The 18,073-nt window shown below is 39.3% G+C and overlaps 12 protein-coding genes across 12 annotated transcripts; 7 read left to right on the top strand and 5 right to left on the bottom strand. All coding sequences in view use genetic code 12, as the record gives it.

Moving 5' to 3' along the window:
* Window position 1: 1 nt before the first annotated feature.
* CORT_0D00350 (Mrpl25 protein) lies at window positions 2-583 on the top strand (the record flags this gene model as incomplete). The annotated part of the gene is made up of 1 exon (XM_003868972.1): window positions 2-583. One exon carries the CDS (start codon window positions 2-4, stop codon window positions 581-583), a length of 582 nt encoding a protein of 193 aa, XP_003869021.1.
* A 69-nt stretch (window positions 584-652) lies between these two features.
* CORT_0D00340 (Smd1 protein) lies at window positions 653-1,003 on the bottom strand (the record flags this gene model as incomplete). The annotated part of the gene is made up of 1 exon (XM_003868971.1): window positions 653-1,003. One exon carries the CDS (start codon window positions 1,001-1,003, stop codon window positions 653-655), a length of 351 nt encoding a protein of 116 aa, XP_003869020.1.
* Window positions 1,004-1,128: 125 nt separating this feature from the next.
* Window positions 1,129-2,196, top strand: CORT_0D00330 (Dfm1 protein; the record flags this gene model as incomplete). The annotated part of the gene is made up of 1 exon (XM_003868970.1): window positions 1,129-2,196. The coding sequence occupies one exon, from the start codon at window positions 1,129-1,131 to the stop codon at window positions 2,194-2,196; it is 1,068 nt and encodes a 355-aa protein (XP_003869019.1).
* Window positions 2,197-2,370: 174 nt separating this feature from the next.
* CORT_0D00320 (Ca2+/H+ antiporter) lies at window positions 2,371-5,376 on the top strand (the record flags this gene model as incomplete). The annotated part of the gene is made up of 1 exon (XM_003868969.1): window positions 2,371-5,376. One exon carries the CDS (start codon window positions 2,371-2,373, stop codon window positions 5,374-5,376), a length of 3,006 nt encoding a protein of 1,001 aa, XP_003869018.1.
* Window positions 5,377-5,553: 177 nt separating this feature from the next.
* On the top strand, window positions 5,554-6,339 carry CORT_0D00310 (Iah1 protein; the record flags this gene model as incomplete). The annotated part of the gene is made up of 1 exon (XM_003868968.1): window positions 5,554-6,339. The coding sequence occupies one exon, from the start codon at window positions 5,554-5,556 to the stop codon at window positions 6,337-6,339; it is 786 nt and encodes a 261-aa protein (XP_003869017.1).
* Window positions 6,340-6,362: 23 nt separating this feature from the next.
* Window positions 6,363-7,991, bottom strand: CORT_0D00300 (membrane transporter; the record flags this gene model as incomplete). Its single annotated transcript, XM_003868967.1, has 1 exon — window positions 6,363-7,991. One exon carries the CDS (start codon window positions 7,989-7,991, stop codon window positions 6,363-6,365), a length of 1,629 nt encoding a protein of 542 aa, XP_003869016.1.
* Window positions 7,992-9,036: 1,045 nt separating this feature from the next.
* Window positions 9,037-10,302, top strand: CORT_0D00290 (Pro1 gamma-glutamyl kinase; the record flags this gene model as incomplete). Its single annotated transcript, XM_003868966.1, has 1 exon — window positions 9,037-10,302. One exon carries the CDS (start codon window positions 9,037-9,039, stop codon window positions 10,300-10,302), a length of 1,266 nt encoding a protein of 421 aa, XP_003869015.1.
* Window positions 10,303-10,478: 176 nt separating this feature from the next.
* Window positions 10,479-12,962, top strand: CORT_0D00280 (hypothetical protein; the record flags this gene model as incomplete). The annotated part of the gene is made up of 1 exon (XM_003868965.1): window positions 10,479-12,962. One exon carries the CDS (start codon window positions 10,479-10,481, stop codon window positions 12,960-12,962), a length of 2,484 nt encoding a protein of 827 aa, XP_003869014.1.
* Window positions 12,957-14,057, bottom strand: CORT_0D00270 (Coq2 protein; the record flags this gene model as incomplete). The annotated part of the gene is made up of 1 exon (XM_003868964.1): window positions 12,957-14,057. One exon carries the CDS (start codon window positions 14,055-14,057, stop codon window positions 12,957-12,959), a length of 1,101 nt encoding a protein of 366 aa, XP_003869013.1.
* Window positions 14,058-14,152: 95 nt separating this feature from the next.
* On the bottom strand, window positions 14,153-14,575 carry CORT_0D00260 (Apc11 protein; the record flags this gene model as incomplete). The annotated part of the gene is made up of 1 exon (XM_003868963.1): window positions 14,153-14,575. One exon carries the CDS (start codon window positions 14,573-14,575, stop codon window positions 14,153-14,155), a length of 423 nt encoding a protein of 140 aa, XP_003869012.1.
* A 120-nt stretch (window positions 14,576-14,695) lies between these two features.
* Window positions 14,696-16,711, bottom strand: CORT_0D00250 (biotin protein ligase; the record flags this gene model as incomplete). The annotated part of the gene is made up of 1 exon (XM_003868962.1): window positions 14,696-16,711. The coding sequence occupies one exon, from the start codon at window positions 16,709-16,711 to the stop codon at window positions 14,696-14,698; it is 2,016 nt and encodes a 671-aa protein (XP_003869011.1).
* A 97-nt stretch (window positions 16,712-16,808) lies between these two features.
* On the top strand, window positions 16,809-17,462 carry CORT_0D00240 (hypothetical protein; the record flags this gene model as incomplete). Its single annotated transcript, XM_003868961.1, has 1 exon — window positions 16,809-17,462. The coding sequence occupies one exon, from the start codon at window positions 16,809-16,811 to the stop codon at window positions 17,460-17,462; it is 654 nt and encodes a 217-aa protein (XP_003869010.1).
* Between the last annotated feature and the right edge of the window lie 611 nt (window positions 17,463-18,073).

Raw genomic sequence — 18,073 nt, 5'->3', positions numbered from 1 at the left:
TATGTGTAGCTACCAATTGAAATGCAAAATTTGTACCAAATTTTTTTTTTTATTTTTTTCATTTTCGACTCGAATTGAAGTATACGGTAACACCTCATCCACTAACGACAATATGTCCATCACAGCTAAGGAAGCATTCGCAAAGATTCCTCAGAAGCTACATAACTTCTTTATCAAGTACCCACCAAGACCATTTTCTGAATATAAAAACGGACCATCGATAACATCTGATCCAAAGAGAAATCCCTTTTTCCCTAATAAGAATACTGAGACAGGAAGATGGCACAGCTCGCTTTACTCACGTCGAAGATCTGCTGATTTGTTCAAATTGGCTAAAAAGTTTGGCATACAGGATCTTTTGCCTCCGACTCCAAGGAAGTTCCACGAAGATAAATATGTCAACAAGAAATGGATGCAAGGTATGGTTCAACCAGCTGGCAGAGCTGACCAAGCAGAATTGGAAGAGAAATTTAAGAAGAGAGAAGAAGCAATTAAGAACATGGACAAGATTATTGCCAAGGCAAGACCAGGGTACAAGAAATTGTTGAAAAAGAGACAAGAAAGAAAACCTACATGGTTTTAATGTGTATATAGACGAGGATTTGATTCCTCAACCTTAATCTGATTTGAATATGTGTTAATTACCCTACTGCTAACGCCCTCTTCCCCGTCCTCTTCCTCTTAATCCTCCTCGTTTGACTGGTTTTGCACTTGGACCGGCCCCTTGGCCCTTTATCTTCGTTTGAGATTTCTCTAACACACTGTCAATGTTTAAATCTTCAGGTAGCAAAATCTGTCTTATCTGATTTCCTCTAACATTAATATATTGTAGCAAGATTGGATCTTGATACTTTTGTTGTAGTTTAACATTCTTTAAGTTTAGATTCATCAGCGGCGTACATGACAAAAGCGTCCCATTTATTATGTTCCCATTCTTCAATTCAACTGTAACTGGTTGGTTAGTTGAGTTGGGTATGTTCATCAAAAATCGTACCAATTTCATCTTGTGTGGTGCAATAAAGCTTCTCAATGAAAGGAAGTAATTGTCAATATTTTTTTTTTTTTTTGGTTTGAGTTAACGGCCAAAGTGTCAAAACTTCAATACCTCACCCAATTAATTCAGTCACAATGACCAACCCATTGATAGATAATATAAAAAGCATTCCTCCAGTGACTCGTTTCTTTACCATATCTACCGTGTTGGCGTGTTTGGGAGTCACTACATTCTCAGCTTTTCCTTCGTTGTACATCAATAGTTATGCATTATTGAAGGAGTATATGATTGTGCGGGCAGTGATTCGACGCGGGCTGTACTTTGTCATTTTCAAAGTTGTTGCAACAGAAGTTCTAGGATGGTATAGATTTGTTACGTCATTTTTGATTCCACCAGGTATTATGTCTACAAACAGAGTCAATGCATTATTTGATACTTATTTCTTCTACACCTTTTCCAATCACTTGGAGGCACATGAGGGCAAGTTCAAGGGTAATTTTCCAGACTACTTGTGGTTCATTATCTTGTGCGGGTCTTGTATACAAGTGTTTAATCTAGCGTTGGAGGCTATAACTGGCAACTACAGTGAAGCAACGTATTTCCCACATGAAAACTTGTTGGCCTGTTTGACATACGTTTGGTCAAGGAGTTTGAAGAATGCAAGGATCAACTTATTGGGATTAGTTCCCATCAAGGCTTATTATTTGCCCTTGGGTAATTTGGTTGTGAAGCTTATTCTTGGAGGACCGGTAGCACTCATTGATACTTTAGTGGGAATTATAAGTGGCTACTTGTACCTTTGTGTTCAGCTGAATACCATGCCCATTTACAACTTGGTACCAGGAGCATATGGAACTCCCAAAAAGAAGAGAAATGATGAAGGCAGAAGGGTTGGAATGACTTATGTGGATAATACATCTCGTTTTGGTGGGTTTCAGGCTGATTATATTGATGATAGCATATACGACAAAGGTTACTTGAAGGCTCCTCAATGGTTGTACAGTCTTTTGTCATACCCTAAAAATACATCTGTAAGGACAACCGCGTTTACTCCGGCTGTTGGTTCTTCTTTTGGATCACCATCATTCTCAAGAAACCAATCTCAAAGAGAAGGCACTCCGACTGGTAGTACTACGGGATATTCCTGGTTTGGGGGAAGTGAAACAGCATTCAAAGGAAAGGGCCATAGATTGGGTGATTAGGTAGTATCCTTATATATACATTTGTAAATATCGTACAACCACGTTAAATCATCTCTCCATGTGCGCGGAGATAAAGTTTCACAAAAACCATGTAATTAATTTATGTGAGCTGAACAATCAACGTCGAATCCACAACTTTTCAGCACTTGACCAAATAGCTCTTGACTACATACAATGTCTACACCTATTGCTGGGGCGCTGCTGAAGCCAAATACACAGAGAACATTTAGTGATGACCAACGTGATCCTGGCTCGTCTGCTGTGCTGCTTGCTGGAAGTACTTCTAGGAATAGGTCAACAAGTGTACAAAGAAGGAAGTCGAAACCAACTTTAAAAAAGCAAGGCAGCGTCAGCCATCCCAAATTGATATTTTCAGTTGATGACGATATCAACGAACAAGCAGATGAGAACGGAGATAGACCCCATGGAGAAGAGCAGGACAACAAGATTAAAAACGACAAGGACTATCTTGAAGGATATAATGATGCATTGAGAGCGTTCCACCAAAGAAAAAGCAGCAAGAGTCCAATGAGACTGTACCAAGATATTTCAGAAAGAACACCATTGCGAACACCTGATGAGTTGGCAGATATTGAGTCCGTTATTGCAAGAGACTTGCAAGAGGCAGAGCAAAATATCAGGAGGTTGAAAGCAACAGACCCAAAGCGGTTTGGAAGTGTGGATAAGCTAGACTTTATAGAAAATCACCAAGGCAATGAAGATGGCGAAGACAATGAAGATGCAGACGAAAACGGGTCAATTCATTCAAACTCGTCTACAGAATCTTTGAATTTAAAAGATCGACAAAACGCCATCAATGAAACCCACCCTTTTGGTATCAAGATCTGGAAGCCTTCTTTGTACAAGAAGAAAAGATCGGTTGCTACTAGAGCAGATGAAGATATTCACGATTTCGATCCACGACGTCCAACCTCTTCAAGAATTTTCTGGGGAGTAAGACTAACTAATATGATATGGAGTTTAACAGCTGGTTTGTTGATCTATGTGGCGTGCTTAATTGGAGCAATCTTTGTCTTTGTATTTTCTGGTTTTGCCATAAATCCGGGCCTGCGATTGTATGTGAGAGCATTTTTAAGATTGGGGAGATATTGGCTATACCCCTTTGGGAAGTTTGTTCTTTTGAACAAGGATAAAAATTACATGGACGAGGATCAATTGGAGGGCAGAACCCTAAACGAGTTTCACCAATGGCGATTGCAGGAAGAAGGACGGCTCTTTTTTGCACCTCCTCGACGCTACACTGGCTCAGCGGAGGAGTCGGCCCCATTGATGAAAGATCACAAGGGAAGACCTTTGAGGGATGCGTACAACTCTTTAGCAACAGACAATGAGCCGAATGAGCAACGGCAAAATGGGGAGGCAGACGATAATGAAGAAAGTAACGATATCAAGGTGAGATTCTTTGGACGAGGAGACTGGACAGCAGGAAGAATTGCGTTTTATTTGTACTTTTACCTCATTGTGCAACCTATTTCCTACTTTTTTGGTTTCCTAAGTTGGTTGATTGTCTTTACCATCCCCATGGCAAACATCACCTCGACATTGAACGATCACGTTAGACGTCACCCATTAGCTTTAGATTTTGAAATGGAAAAGGAGTATTACAAAAGAAGAGAAAAGGACCCGTCTTTGAAGAAAAAGAAGCAGGTGATTTTGTTGTGTACTTATAGATGCTGTGGTTGGCACTACTATAAATACACCATGGATGGTACAAACATCTTTTTTATTAATTTGCTTTTCATGGTTTTGTTTGTCATCGTCGATTTCTATTTTTTGAAGGAGTCGTTGCGTTGGGACTCGTTCTTGACGGACTCAAACACCATTTTCTGCTTGTGTTTATTCTCGATTATTCCTTTGGCATACTTTATTGGTCAAGCAGTAGCGTCAATTTCTGCACAGTCTTCTATGGGTGTTGGTGCTGTCATTAATGCGTTTTTTTCAACAATTGTCGAGATTTTCCTTTACTGTGTAGCTTTGAATCAATCCAAAGGTAAATTGGTGGAGGGTTCTATGATTGGATCAATACTTGGTGGTGTCTTACTACTCCCAGGGTTGTCCATGTGTGGAGGAGCATTGAAACGAAAGACACAGAGATACAATCCGCGATCTGCTGGTGTTTCTTCAACAATGTTGCTATTCGCAATGGTTACCATGTTTGCTCCATCGTTGTTTTACCAGATCTATGGCTCTTATGAGATCAAATGCAGTGGATGTGACGAAGGTAAGGGGCTTGATGACTGCACTAAATGTCGATTTACCCAACCATCATTCACATTGGATCCTTTGTATTATAAAGTTGTTAAACCATTTTCACTAATTGTTGCGATTGCTTTGTTTGCAGCATATGTTTGTGGGTTGTTTTTTACCTTGAGGACACATGCTTCGTTGATTTGGGCAACAAACTCACATGAGGCGATGAAGAAAGAGGAACAACAAAGAACTCCAAGCGTTGCAAATGTGGCTGCCTTGGACCAAAGCAAGCCACAGCTGTCCCAACAAAGATTGTCAATAGCGCCATCCCGCAATTTGGACAGACGATCCGTTGAAAGTATAGTCTCTGCATCAGAAGCAGATGTAACCAAGGAAGGAAAGGAGGACTCAGAAGAAGGTGGGGGTCATGATGCTCCTAATTGGTCAAAAAAGAAATCAACAATAATCTTGCTAGGGGCTACTGTTTTATATGCCATAATCGCTGAAATTCTTGTTGATAATGTGGATTCCATCCTTTCTGATTTCCCAATCGATCCAAAATTCTTGGGATTAACAATATTCGCATTAGTTCCAAATACAACCGAGTTTTTGAACGCCATTTCTTTTGCCATTGGTGGTAATGTTGCATTGTCAATGGAGATTGGTAGTGCTTACGCATTGCAAGTTGTTTTGATACAAATTCCTTGCCTCGTGGTTTATTCTGTTTTGAAGAATTTTATCAATGTCGAGCAAATATTTTCCCTAGTGTTTCCACGGTGGGATATCATTGCCACATTAATTTCAATTTATTTATTCACATACATCTATGCTGAAGGGAAGTCAAACTACTTTAAAGGTGTTATATTAATTTTGATTTATCTTGTCGTAATGATTGGATTTTGGTTCAATGGTATCATCGACGGATTGGATGATGGTTTGGGCGATTATCTGGTGTTGCGAGGTCTTTGAGTTGTTTATAGTAAAGAGGTTTTCTATTCTTCGCGTTAATAGTTCGAATTTCAATGTAAAATGTCATAGATTCAGAAGTGTAGCTCTTTTCGATTTTGTGTACTTACTATCAATCGAAGGGGATGAAATTCGAGAAAATCGCTCAATATTGGTTCCCGGATCTGCAACTTCAGGGCCATGAATGTCGACAAGTTTATCTTGTTTGGGGACTCAATTACCCAGTTCAGTAACCAAATAGTTGATGGTTTTGCTCTTCAACCTGAGTTACAGAACTTGTATATCAGAAAGCTCGACATTATAAATCGTGGCTTTAGTGGATATAATTCAGAACATGCAAGGTTGATTCTTCCCAAAATCCTCGAATCTGAATTGAATGAATCCAAAGACAATGTGAAGTTGATGACGATATTTTTTGGTACCAACGATGGCTTTATTGATAATAATCCAATTCAGCCCGTGGAGCTATCAAGGTACAAGAAAAACATAGCATACTTAGTGGAACTAGCACTAGCGAATAATGTGAGGCCTATTGTGATTGGACCCAGCTTGCACGATCCAAAAACTTTAGCTGAGATTTCAGGTGGCTTAATGCAGACAGAAGTTGCTACTTGCGAACGATACTGGAATTATTCCCAGGGGGCAAAGAGTGTTTGTCAAAAGTACAATGTTCCATTCATTGATTTATGGGAGGAATTCAGGAAAGACAGTGGCTGGACAAAGGAGCAATTGTTTGCGGTTAGAAAAGACTCTCCCGATTTGGAAGTAGGTTTGTTGAGCACCTACTTGAATGATGGGATCCATCTCACTGCCAAGGGCTACAAGATCTTGCTCAAGGCCATTTTGGAATCCATTGGGCAAAACTACCCTGTGTATCTACCTCAAAATATGCCTTACAAACTAGCTTACTGGGGAGATATAGACCCTACAAATTTAGACTCCATATTCAAAAAAAAGGAAGCATAGCATTTATAGATCTATATAACTTTTCAATCCGAGTCTAGCTCGATTGAGTTGCTTTCTTCTATATCCTTCTCATTTTTGGCCCTTCTTTCGTCTCTAGTACTCAAAAAATATACTACCTGTGTCAAAAGCAATCCCACCGATGCCAATACTGCTGTATATGTAAATCCAATAAAATACTCAGGTTTGTCATTTGTGTTCCATACTAGAATGGGAACCCAAGCACCCGTGACGTATGCTAACGTATTTGTAACCACCACAACAAAATTCCTCTTCAAATCATCGGCGTATAACAATCGATTGACCCAAGAGAATATGAATGGTTGACCCCACATTGTGGGTACTCCAATCAAGAAGTATAAAAACCAATGCAATCCCAACGGAATGTTCCAAGAAGCAAGCAAGGCACATCCTATAATCAAACAAACAAAAAAGGCGTTGACAAACCATACATTCTTTCTTCCTCCTAAAATATCATTCGCATAAGCAAAGATTATTGTCACACCAATAGAAATAGCACTTAAAATCGATGGCCATGTGTTATACACACTAGATGGTTTGTTTAAATAATTCTTCATGAATGACTGGAATGTCGGTTGAGTATTGGCAGCACAACTATTATTATAGCACAAGAAGAGTAATGGAAATACATAAATATGCCAAGTGTTGAAGAATGACTTGACCTTTTGCCACGTAAAAGGCTGTCTTGTGTTTAGCTCAGCCCCTATAAGTCTTCTTCTTTCCAAGCCAACTAACTTGTCCTCGTCAGTAAAGTAAAATGCATCAGTAGTCAGTGGTGTATTTGGATCAACAAGCATGGTGTAGATACCAATAGGGAAACTAATAACCGCATCAAACACAAACATCCATTTGAAAGGTGGTAAACTTGAGTGCTTAAATCTCTTGATAATGGCTTCCTGTAAAAGGGGACTAATTATCCCTGCCAATCCTGAACTAATTGCAAAGTATGATGACCGCTTCAGCAACTCGGGTGTACCGTAATTAGACCCCAACAAATATTCCAAGGCTGGGAAATAGCCAGATTCCAATAATCCGATAAAAAATCTCAACGCATACATACCCTTGATATTGGTTGGTGGAACTGTTATCATCAACACTGTCAAAATCAGCCAAAGTATTTCCAACCCACCAAGATAGAATCGAGCAGATATTCTGTGTAAGATCATATTAGAGGGGATCTGACCAATGATATACCCAACTGTAAATAATGTCACCATATAGTTGTATTGATTGTTGTTCATATTGTAATATTCTTCCATACCATTAACATACGCAGTGGTGACGTTCGACTGATTTAAGTTTTTGATAAAATACCCTAAACATGATGAAGTTAACAAAAAGAAGTCCAACTTGAATAGATACTTTTGCTCCCTGGGGTGTTTTCCAGTCCCGTCCCAAAAGAGCTTTTTGATCTTGAACTTCCAAGAGTTATTTCTTTGCTCTATTTCCTCAGGAGTTAGAGTTGAACTGGAAATGTCAATGTACTGTGATGGGATCTGTTTGTGGGTAACACTGACATCGTTATCTTTAGCGGGGTGCAAAAGTTGGTTTGAAGATTGCGATGAGTTGGTTGATACTGTTGTAAGTCTCCCCACCTCTTCTTGAGCCAAGATTAAGTTCTTTAAGTTGACCATGTCTAAGTAGGATTTGCAACCGCTGTCAAATTTATCTTGGCGAGTTATCTGAATTGAATGCAATTAATGACATATTTGAGTCTTTATATATATATTCTCTTATACTTCATTTTATTAACAATGAAGCAAAGGACGGTTTTTGAATAATAATATGGAACCTATTGTTTCAGGGGGAATGTGAAAAATTAATTGCGATTGCGAATTACTGTGGCGTCTCCTCTCGCTAATTAATTGATTACACACCAAATTTATATAAGCGGTATACATTGCCTGTTGCTGATTTGTAATCAGAAATAGTAGTTATCAACGCATTTTGTATGTAGGATGTTCAGTTTCACATATGCAGGTGAGATATTTGTCCAAATCTATTGTTCAAAAATTGTGGCGCTTGTCAAAAGGCGGGATCATTTACAGGTTGAGCACCTTATGCTCATGAGAGTTACAATGTAGATGTACTTTGAGAAATAAAGGTGACATACTGCTAATTCTATTCACAAGCTCCTAGAGTTTGTTTTTTTTTAATATGTGTGGCATTGTCTGATGAATATTGAAGACAATTTCACGTTATCGCTTATCTATATCTCGCAATTGTGGTTGCAAAAAAACGAGTGGAAAATTGGTGAGCACAAAATTGATGCAATGAAATCAGCTGTTGAAATCTTCGTATAATTGTTGCCGCAATATTTGAATCATATTGACTGGGTAGGTTTTGTAAATACACTCAAGGGCCTTTGAAAGTGGTGGCGTAAGCTAATTAAATTTGCACCTTTGTTGTTTGTCTTTTGAAATCATCTCACACACAACTACACACCTGACTGGCGAGAGTAAATTGTGCCAATTTCCACCTCATATTGAAAGTTATAAGCAGTCGCATATTGTAAATACCTTCCATATTACATTGCCCTTCTTTCCACGTTCAAGCGGCCCCACCAAAATCGGAATTCGGCCCGATTTCGTCCCAGGTAGCGCACCCTTGCAAATGAGTCAATTTGAAAATTTTTGGATCTCTCTTCCTAAGAAAACCCAACAAAGACTTTAAATCGAGATGACGACTTCGGAGGGGCAGAAACAATTCACCATTGTGGTTAAAATAGGATCGTCATCCTTGGTTGATGCTGCCACCAGGGAACCTAGAATTGCCAATATGGCGCTCATTGTCGAAACCATCACCAAGCTTCGTCGACAAGGACACAAGATCATCATAGTTTCTTCCGGGGCCATCGCCTTCGGTATGAAAGTCATGAAATTAGAAGCAAAGCCTTCTAAGCTATCTGCAGTACAGGCACTTGCTTCAATTGGCCAGGGTAAGTTGATAGGGTTGTTCAATGATTTATTCCGTCAAATGGATCAGACCACAGCACAAATATTGATCACGAGGAATGATATCGTAGACTATACTCAATACAAGAATGCCAAGAATACAATCAATGAATTGTTGGAAATGGGGGTAATTCCAATCGTCAATGAAAATGATACGTTATCAGTTTCCGAAATCAAATTTGGTGATAACGACACATTATCTGCTATAACTGCAGGTATGATCCATGCCGACTACTTGTTTCTCATGACAGATGTTGAATGTTTATACACAGATAACCCAAGGACGAACCCAGATGCAGAACCTATTTTGGTGGTCGACAATATTGACGATTTGAGTGTGAGTACCAATGATGATGCGGGAGCCGGCTCCAATGTGGGTACAGGTGGAATGACCACCAAGTTGATTGCTGCAGGATTAGCTACGAATGTTGGTGTTACCACAATTATCACTTTGTCAACTCAACCTCACTATATTCTCGATATCGTTGCTCACATACAATCCCAAAAGGAAGGATTGAGTATCATAGAGCAAAGAAAAATATTGCAAAAGGATATTCAAAACAAGACTATTCCATTACATACCAGATTCCTCGCTTTACCTCAAGATACCCAAATTAAATCAGATAGGAGGTTTTGGATCCTTCATGGACTAAAGACGAAGGGTGCGTTGATCATAGATGAAGGGTGCTTTGTTGCGCTTACAAGAAGAGATAGAGCAGGGCTCTTACCAGCAGGAATCATCGACGTGGTGGGAAACTTTCATGAAAACGAATGTGTAGCAATAAAGGTTGTCGCTGATAGAACTAAGTTATCCGAACAAGACATGGTAGAGGTAGGACATTGCCGTGTTAATTACACTGCCAATGAGATAAGACTAATCAAAGGTCACAAAAGTAATCAGATAGAATCCATCTTAGGGTACGCTGATAGTGAATATGTTGCCCATAGAGACAACTTGGCATTTCCTCCTGTGACCCCTTCGTCAAACTAACTTCCAAAGGTGTATATAGTGTCAATAATGGCTTGTCAAAATGTAATGTTTTATTACATCACTCTTGTAAGCTTTGCACCCAGCCTGCACATAATTTGTTGCCGAAAAATTGACTTTTCTCAAGGCACCAGAACTTCTTCAACTTAATTAATGGGCAGTGTGAAATCCACTCATTCATGATCCCTCACCTAATAGATCCGTTGATAGATGATCTACCCTTGAAGCAAAACGAACATATTTCTGCAGTCGCAGCATATGATCGAAATATTTATATTGGAACTTCACAAGGTAAGCTACTTCATTATCATTTATTCGAAGATGCGACAGATTATTTACAGCTCACCCTGATTTCTGTTGGAAATCAGGGGGTGACGCAATTGGTTACATCTGAGCAATCGCAAAGGTTGTTTCTCATTGTTGACCGTACGCTTTTGGTGTTTCTGCTACCGGAGCTCAGCCCGGTTAGCACAAGGCAGTTGAAAAATATACGCCACATATGTCTAATGGAAGACAGAGTTTCACTCATGCTTATCAAACAATCAGGAATTCAACTCGTTTACCTCCAGGAAAATTCATGGAAGTTGCTTCAAGAATTTAGACACGAAGGCGCTATACTTGGAACTGCGCCCATGAACAACTTGGTTTTACTAGCAAATGGAAAATCTTACGAAACATTGGATACTCGCTCTGGATACACCGTGCCTCTTTTCGAGTACAAATCAAATACGGATGTCTCTCCATTTATTATACCGTTTGAAACGCAAGACTCAAAGGAATACTTGCTTACAATTGCTTCCGATGAAAACACTTCCATAGCACAATTTATCAACATTTCTGGAGATGTTACCAGGGGTACTTTGACGTGGTTGGATTGCGGTTACCCTCGTGGTGGTGTCATCGTTGATTGGCCCCATGCATTTGCAGTGTTCCAACGATCGATAATAGTATCCTCTTTGGAAACACTTGATACAGTGCTGGAAATAAACATTAACAACACAAAGGAGCTAGAGGGCAGTGAGATTCCAATTGTAGACGACTTCCATATCCAAAAAGTCAAAGCTCTTTTCCTGGATAAGTCATTGGAAGAGGTAACTGGGCTGCCGATTGAAGTGAGCTCCGGCATGGTTTTGTTTAGTAAATCGAAGTTATTTGCTTTACACCAAGAAAATGAAATCATATCAGCGAATAAAGCGTTCCATGGGGCGATGGAATCCAACGATTTTGAACAATTTTTGGCTGTTGCTTATGGTGATTCCCCATACGTGCACATTCTCAAAACGATGGCTGTTTTCTTAACGGAAGAGGATCCAATAGAGTTGCTAACTAAGAGACAACACGGTCAGTTGATTATAGAGCCCAACTTAGCTCTTCGTTTATTGGGCTACGATTATCCTTTCAGTATGTATCCTGGATTGAAGGATATCATCGATATGTGGGACTTTAAAGATGAAGATATAACAAGGAGATACCTGCAGAGATTGAAATTCGCAGATATGAGCTCTGAGTCAAGAATATTGAGCTACAAGCTTCTTCCAGAGAATGAACTTCTTCCGTTAGTCTCTGAGGATAACTGGACCTTTTCCGAAGATGACAAGTCAATTATTGAAATATTGATCGAGAGGGATCAAATAGCTCTGGTATCGTATATTTATAAAACGATCCCAAAACTTCCTGCTGTTGCATTTGCATATAAAGAATTTTTGTTTCAACACTTAAACAACGACCTTGTCGACGACGCATTGAACTTCCTAGCCAATGTAAACCTCGACGAAAAGGATTACAGTAAATTGATTTTGGAGATTATAAAGTTGAACAAAGACAAAGGGTATGCATTTATGCGAAAATCAACAGTCTATCGTGAAATAAACCAAAAGATTTTAAATGGATTGTCAGATGATCTGAAAGGAGAGAAAGACTACGCGTTATTGAGAATTGAACTACTTGAATCTTCGTTTGCTGAGAACAATTCTATAAGAGGGGAATTGTTGGATTTAGTTTCCTCTACTTTAGTCTCCTTGTATAATGATAAGGTAGAAACCTATTTCAAAAGACTACAGGATGAGTATAGAGAGATGAACAAGCTTTCAAAAAACAAGTGGCCAAAAATTTCGTGGATAGACTTCCTAGACTTGCACAAGGAGCAGGATTATCAAATGTTTATTGACTTGTATCTCAAATACTTTGAGTTACTCGAGAGGGATGATGTGTATCTTGAGAAATCACTTTTTGAATATCAAAGGCTTTGCAAAACACAAGATATCCCTGGATTGCTTGATTTTGGAGACTATTCAACGGCAGAACGATTAGCTTTGGGCAAATCTGTTGCACAAAAGAAATCATTTTATAAACAGGAACCTGTAACAACCGGAGTCAATAAAACCAGCCTCTTGGTTATATTTGAGTATTACTTAAAGCTTTATAAAAAAGGTCAACCTGTGGAGTCAGCAGTCCAACATTTTGTCGAAAGTTACAATAAATACATTTCTCCAGCGACTATAACCAAATTACTACCGAATCAATTTCCATTAGTGTATCTATCAAAATTTCTAAAGACTTCGATCATCAGCTTGCAAGGACAGTCGAGAGAGAAGGTAATGACCAAAGCTATCATTAAATCTGAATTATCTAGAACTAAACATTTAATAAAGGATTTTCTATAGGAAACCTAAGAGAAGCAAAATATAATCAAATAAGATACCATACCAAAAGATGAATCCTGTTTGAATGTTTGATGAGAACGCATTCCAGCAGCTCTTTTCATCATCGAGATCAACATTGATTATTTGCTTGTACAATCTAGTAATAGCTACAGCTCCGGAAATGTAGAATCCAGGGCCCATGGAATTCATAACCCCAGCCATAGTGTAAAATCCCGCCTGGGCAACAGTCAAACCTTTAAGGATTGGTTTAGTCTTATCTCCCCATGCCAATGCTGTTGACTTTATACCAGCTTTAATGTCATATTTTTTGTCTTGATGAGCGTAAATGGTATCATAGGTCAAACACCAAATCCAGTTTGAAATAAACAATGGCACAGCGACCCATAAGTTCAAAGGAGCTCCAACAGCTGGAAATCCCAAAAGACACCCCCAACTAAAACAAATTGACAATATAGCCTGTGGATAATATGTGAATCGTTTAAACAACGGATAAGCAAAAACAAATGGCAAGGAAAATGCTCCTAAATAAAAGCACTCCCATGGTAAGCTCAACAATACAGCCAATCCAGCAAAGCATTGGACACCAAGCCATGCAACTGCTTGAGGAACTGAAACCCTTCCACTAGTAATTGGTCTTTCCATGGTTCTTGCTACTTGGTTATCTAAGTTCCTATCCCAAATGTCATTAATGGTACACCCTGCACCTCTCATAATGAGTGCACCAGCAGAGAATAATCCAATCGCGCCAAGGGTTGTCGTCAAGGGAGCAGCAATCGAATATGCGGCCATAGTTATCCCCCAATAACTAGGTATCAACAACAACCAAGTACCAACTGGTTTCTCCAATCTCATAAGTTCGAGATAAGGTATCCACTTTTCAGGGAGGTTCTTGAGCCAGCCCAATTTTGCTTCTCTAGTGAGCCTTGCAAGCTCAAGTTCTTGCGGGGTGAATTTAGACCTTGCTAGTTCAAGTTGAGTTTGATGTGAAGTTGCAAGTTTGACATTGGAACTATTCAATTGAGCTATTATAGCAGATTTCGAAAAGAGCCGTCTTGAGATTGGTGCTCGCAAGGGAGACAATAAGCGAATGGACATATCTTTTTTAGTGATGTTGACTTGGGTTAAAAAAAAAAAAGTAAATTGAAGCTGATATTTCTCTTTCCACTTTTTCCTAATACGTTTTGTGCGGTTCAATCTACTTCAGCGTCGAATGCTTCAAACTCCAGCTCGTTATTTGGCAGTAATCTTTCCCTCATTACTTTGTGCCCGTCGATCAAGGTTTTTAAATTGGAATACTCTACCTGTGAGTTATCCGCAATTGGTTTGAAAGTAAAGATTTGTCTACACATTGGACATAACCCCTTTGACGACTCTTGCTCTAGCCACTTCAATATGCAATGTAAATGGAAGTTGTGAGTACATCCATCTCCTAAGATTATTGGACATTCGTCGCCAGGATACTTGCAGTTGGGGCATGCGCCATCAAAGGAGACACGACAGATCCCACATAATTCCTCGATGTATCCACTGTTGTTGCTATTGTTGGAAAGGGACGAAGATAGGTCCCAATGCCATGTACAAAAACCCTTCCATTCAAGTACAGTCACCTTCATTTGACGAGATGTAATGGGGTGGTGTTTTCAGGAGTCGTGATGAAGAATTCCTTTGTTGTTGTAATGAGTTCGATTTTGAATTCTTTGCAACGCGCGAAAGATTTAATTCTACATACATTTTTATGTATTCTTTTTATATACCAAGCCTTTGAAAATATCAAATGAATTACCATCTGGTTGTAAATGCAAGACTTCATGATTCTTTTCATCTTCAGCAATAAGCAAACCATATTCTGGTGTAATTCCCTTGATGATGCAAGTTCTTGACTCACCATGGTCACCAGAAACAACTACTCTTTGATCAGAGTGAAACCATCTCTTGTAATATAATGGTAAGAATGGACGCAAACCAGACTTTTTGAAAACAGTATAGAATTGATCGATAGTGAATACAAGCTTTGCTAGAAGAATCTCTGGTTCATATGGTGGCAATGCAGGTGCACCCTTACTCACCCTTAGGTCATTGAGTTTGCGCAATACGAGGTTCAAGGAGGTAGTTGGTGCATCATTAGAAACATTGACACCTCCTCCCCAAACCAAATTGAACTGTCCATCGATAAATTGGGAGTTGATCAATGCACCAGATATTTTGACGTACTTTTCATCGTCACCATCAACCGTCGACCCAACTTCATGTTTCATGTTGTCAAAGTATTCCGGCTTTAATATGAAGATGTCATTGGGCCACTTGAGACGCACGGGAATATCCTCGTACCCTACACCTTCTCCAGAAACCTCGCTTCCATAGCCCAAGATAGCCTCAATGAGAGCTATTCCACACAAATATTGTAATGTGACAATTGAGGAAGAAGCTTGTTCTGATTTGGGTATTTTGAATAGGATTGAGGTAGCTAGCACACCGCGGGGATTAATCCAGACATTGCCACCTCTACCTCGACCCGAAATTTGAGTAGAAGCAGTTAAGGTGAAACCATTGGGAAGATATTGTAGCCAATGTGGATTCTTTTCAAGGATAGTGTTTGTTGACGTGATCACTTCAGAGTAGCCAAGTATGCTTCCAAATTCGGTTACTGCATCTTTCGACAATTTGCGAAGATTGTCGAAAAACTTTTGCAAGTTAAAATATGGAGTCATTTTACCAGTGGGTATATTTCCTGATGTAATGAAATTTACATGTTTGATTCCTTTTGTTGGATCTTGCTCGTCATCATACTGTGATTCACCAGCGTGATTTTGTTCATGTGATTCATCTTGAAAAATGAACGTATCATTGTCATCCTTAAACACTCCATTCTTTATATCCAAATTGTCCCTGAGTATTGTGAGCAAATTGTGAACTTTTTCAGAGTATGGTGAAGCAATGTACATGGGAGTCACTTTCGGTGTCGTATCTTCAATATCTTCACTAACACGAAGGTCCAACTTTCTCAACAATTCTCTCATAAACACTCTTCTCTCTTTGTCGTGTTTCTTGATCTTGTCGACAACAGGCTCAAACTCCTTTTCAACATCTTTGAACAATCTAGGGGAAAATTCGGGATGCGGTCCTGTTAAGATAACACCACCTTTGCCTATCTTTCTGTAAATGATAGCAGCTTGATCCTGATCGTCGATATCGGTTTGCCCATCGTACCTTGCCAATACCTCAACATCTTTGAATTTTGAACTATCAAGAAAGATGCCTCCTCCATTGTAATAAGTGTAGACATGTTCAGGAGCGCGAGGTAAAGCATGAGTGTTAACCAGTAGTTTTGACGCTTTTGCGCCAAGATGCAGCTCGTATTTGAAACCTTTAAATGCACACCCTCTGCAAGTCCCTGGATAAAATGCAAGCTCTCTAGATCCTGATACTTCCAATGGTCCTCCAACGTCAAATTCACACCTCTCTGAGGAATAATACCCACCGGCGCAAAATCCCATAAACTTGCCCCCATCTTTGACATACTTTTTGATTTTCCTGTTTCCTTCTCCATTCAATACTTGACAGTACGGTAAATCAGCTCCACCAGGGATTACCAACATTGATGTTTTTCTCATCCAGGGTTCAGTGAGTAAAACAGTGTCACTAACAGGAAGAACTGCATAATACTTGGACAAGTGAAGTCTCAATGATTCAAGACAATGCTTGACACTCTCGGTGGTCGTTCCGGGACCTGAATATACCAAGACATTCATTGTGTATTGGAAATGAGTGAAGTGTAGGAGCCCAACAGAAAATTAACTCAATTATATACCAACAAATTTCAAGTAAAAAAAATTAATTGACTTTTTCATGACTCTGAGTCATCCCCCAATGTCATTAATACAAGAGCAAGATAAGATAAAACTAGATCCCAAGCCAGGATTCGTGATAAAAACCAAGATACTAGAGTCCAGGGATAGCTCGCAGGTTTTTACCAAAGTATTTATCAATATATGTCACGATCCACAGGTGCCGAAACCATCAATTGATTTTGAGCCCGAAGTAGTGTTTCCCATGATCATTGAAAATCGATGGGAAATCCCCATTGTTTCCTCCAATGTCAAGGAATCGAAAGATAAAAAAGGGTTTCCATCTTTGGTCTATGATTGTTGCATCAATGATGAATGTTTTCGATGGTGCCAAATTAGCAAGGATTTAAAACTAATTTTGATAGAGTGGTGTATTGAATCCATTGAATTGATTAACTCAATAACATTGGAGAGGGATTATAGTACTCCCAAGATGCTATCCAAGGGTGACTTGACCCAAACTGAGTTGACAAAGGATGAGTTGAGTAATTTAGGTTTCCAGAAGCTAAATGAGTTACAACAAAATGAAGCCTTAGGTGTGATTGAAGAGCTCAAGTTGGGAGGTGATGATGATGAGGAGGAGGAGGATTTGCCAGATCTATTCAATATAGGCAGGGATGGGGGACCAAAAAAGCCATTGATCGAGGAAATATAGCTTGTCTGAGAGTAGACTTCATCAATAGCAAGCGATGACTGATGAAGAATTAAGTAGCTAATTCATGATTGTGGGCCCTAAGGGATCTTGATATTTGAAGACTATTTGCTCTTTCAACGGCAAAACTGTTTATGGCAGTCTTTCCTATATATGATCAGACTTTCAATATACTGCGTTTCAATTAATTACTCTATAATTTTAACAGCATGAAGGTATTACAATTTGGATTTCCATTTTCGGCGACTTGTTCCAGTCACATTATATATAGCTTGTTTCTGAATAACTACTCTTTACGCCAATCGGTTCAAACATTGGGGTCTAACAAGAATTAAAAATTCCGCGTCGACATTGTGCCATTTGGTCTATTTACACGACTTTGACTAATGCGGTAAACACACTTGCGCTTTATCCATTAAACAAGAGCAGTTTTGTTCACTCTCCAAAACAAGAGGCAGAAAACTGGCACCATCCCTCAAATGAACCAGTGAAACAATATCTCCTCCCTACAAGGAGTGTTGTGGGAGAATCACAACTGTAGTAACCTTTCGACAATGGTTTTTGATTGTCGTATTCATAAACTGCTGAATACAAAGCACAGATTGGTCTAATGG

This window comes from Candida orthopsilosis (assembly GCF_000315875.1).
Source record: "Candida orthopsilosis Co 90-125, chromosome 4 draft sequence".
Lineage (NCBI taxonomy): Eukaryota > Fungi > Ascomycota > Pichiomycetes > Serinales > Debaryomycetaceae > Lodderomyces > Lodderomyces orthopsilosis.
The sequence above is the reverse complement of the archived record's forward strand: the minus strand, read 5'-3'. Positions and strand labels throughout refer to the sequence as shown.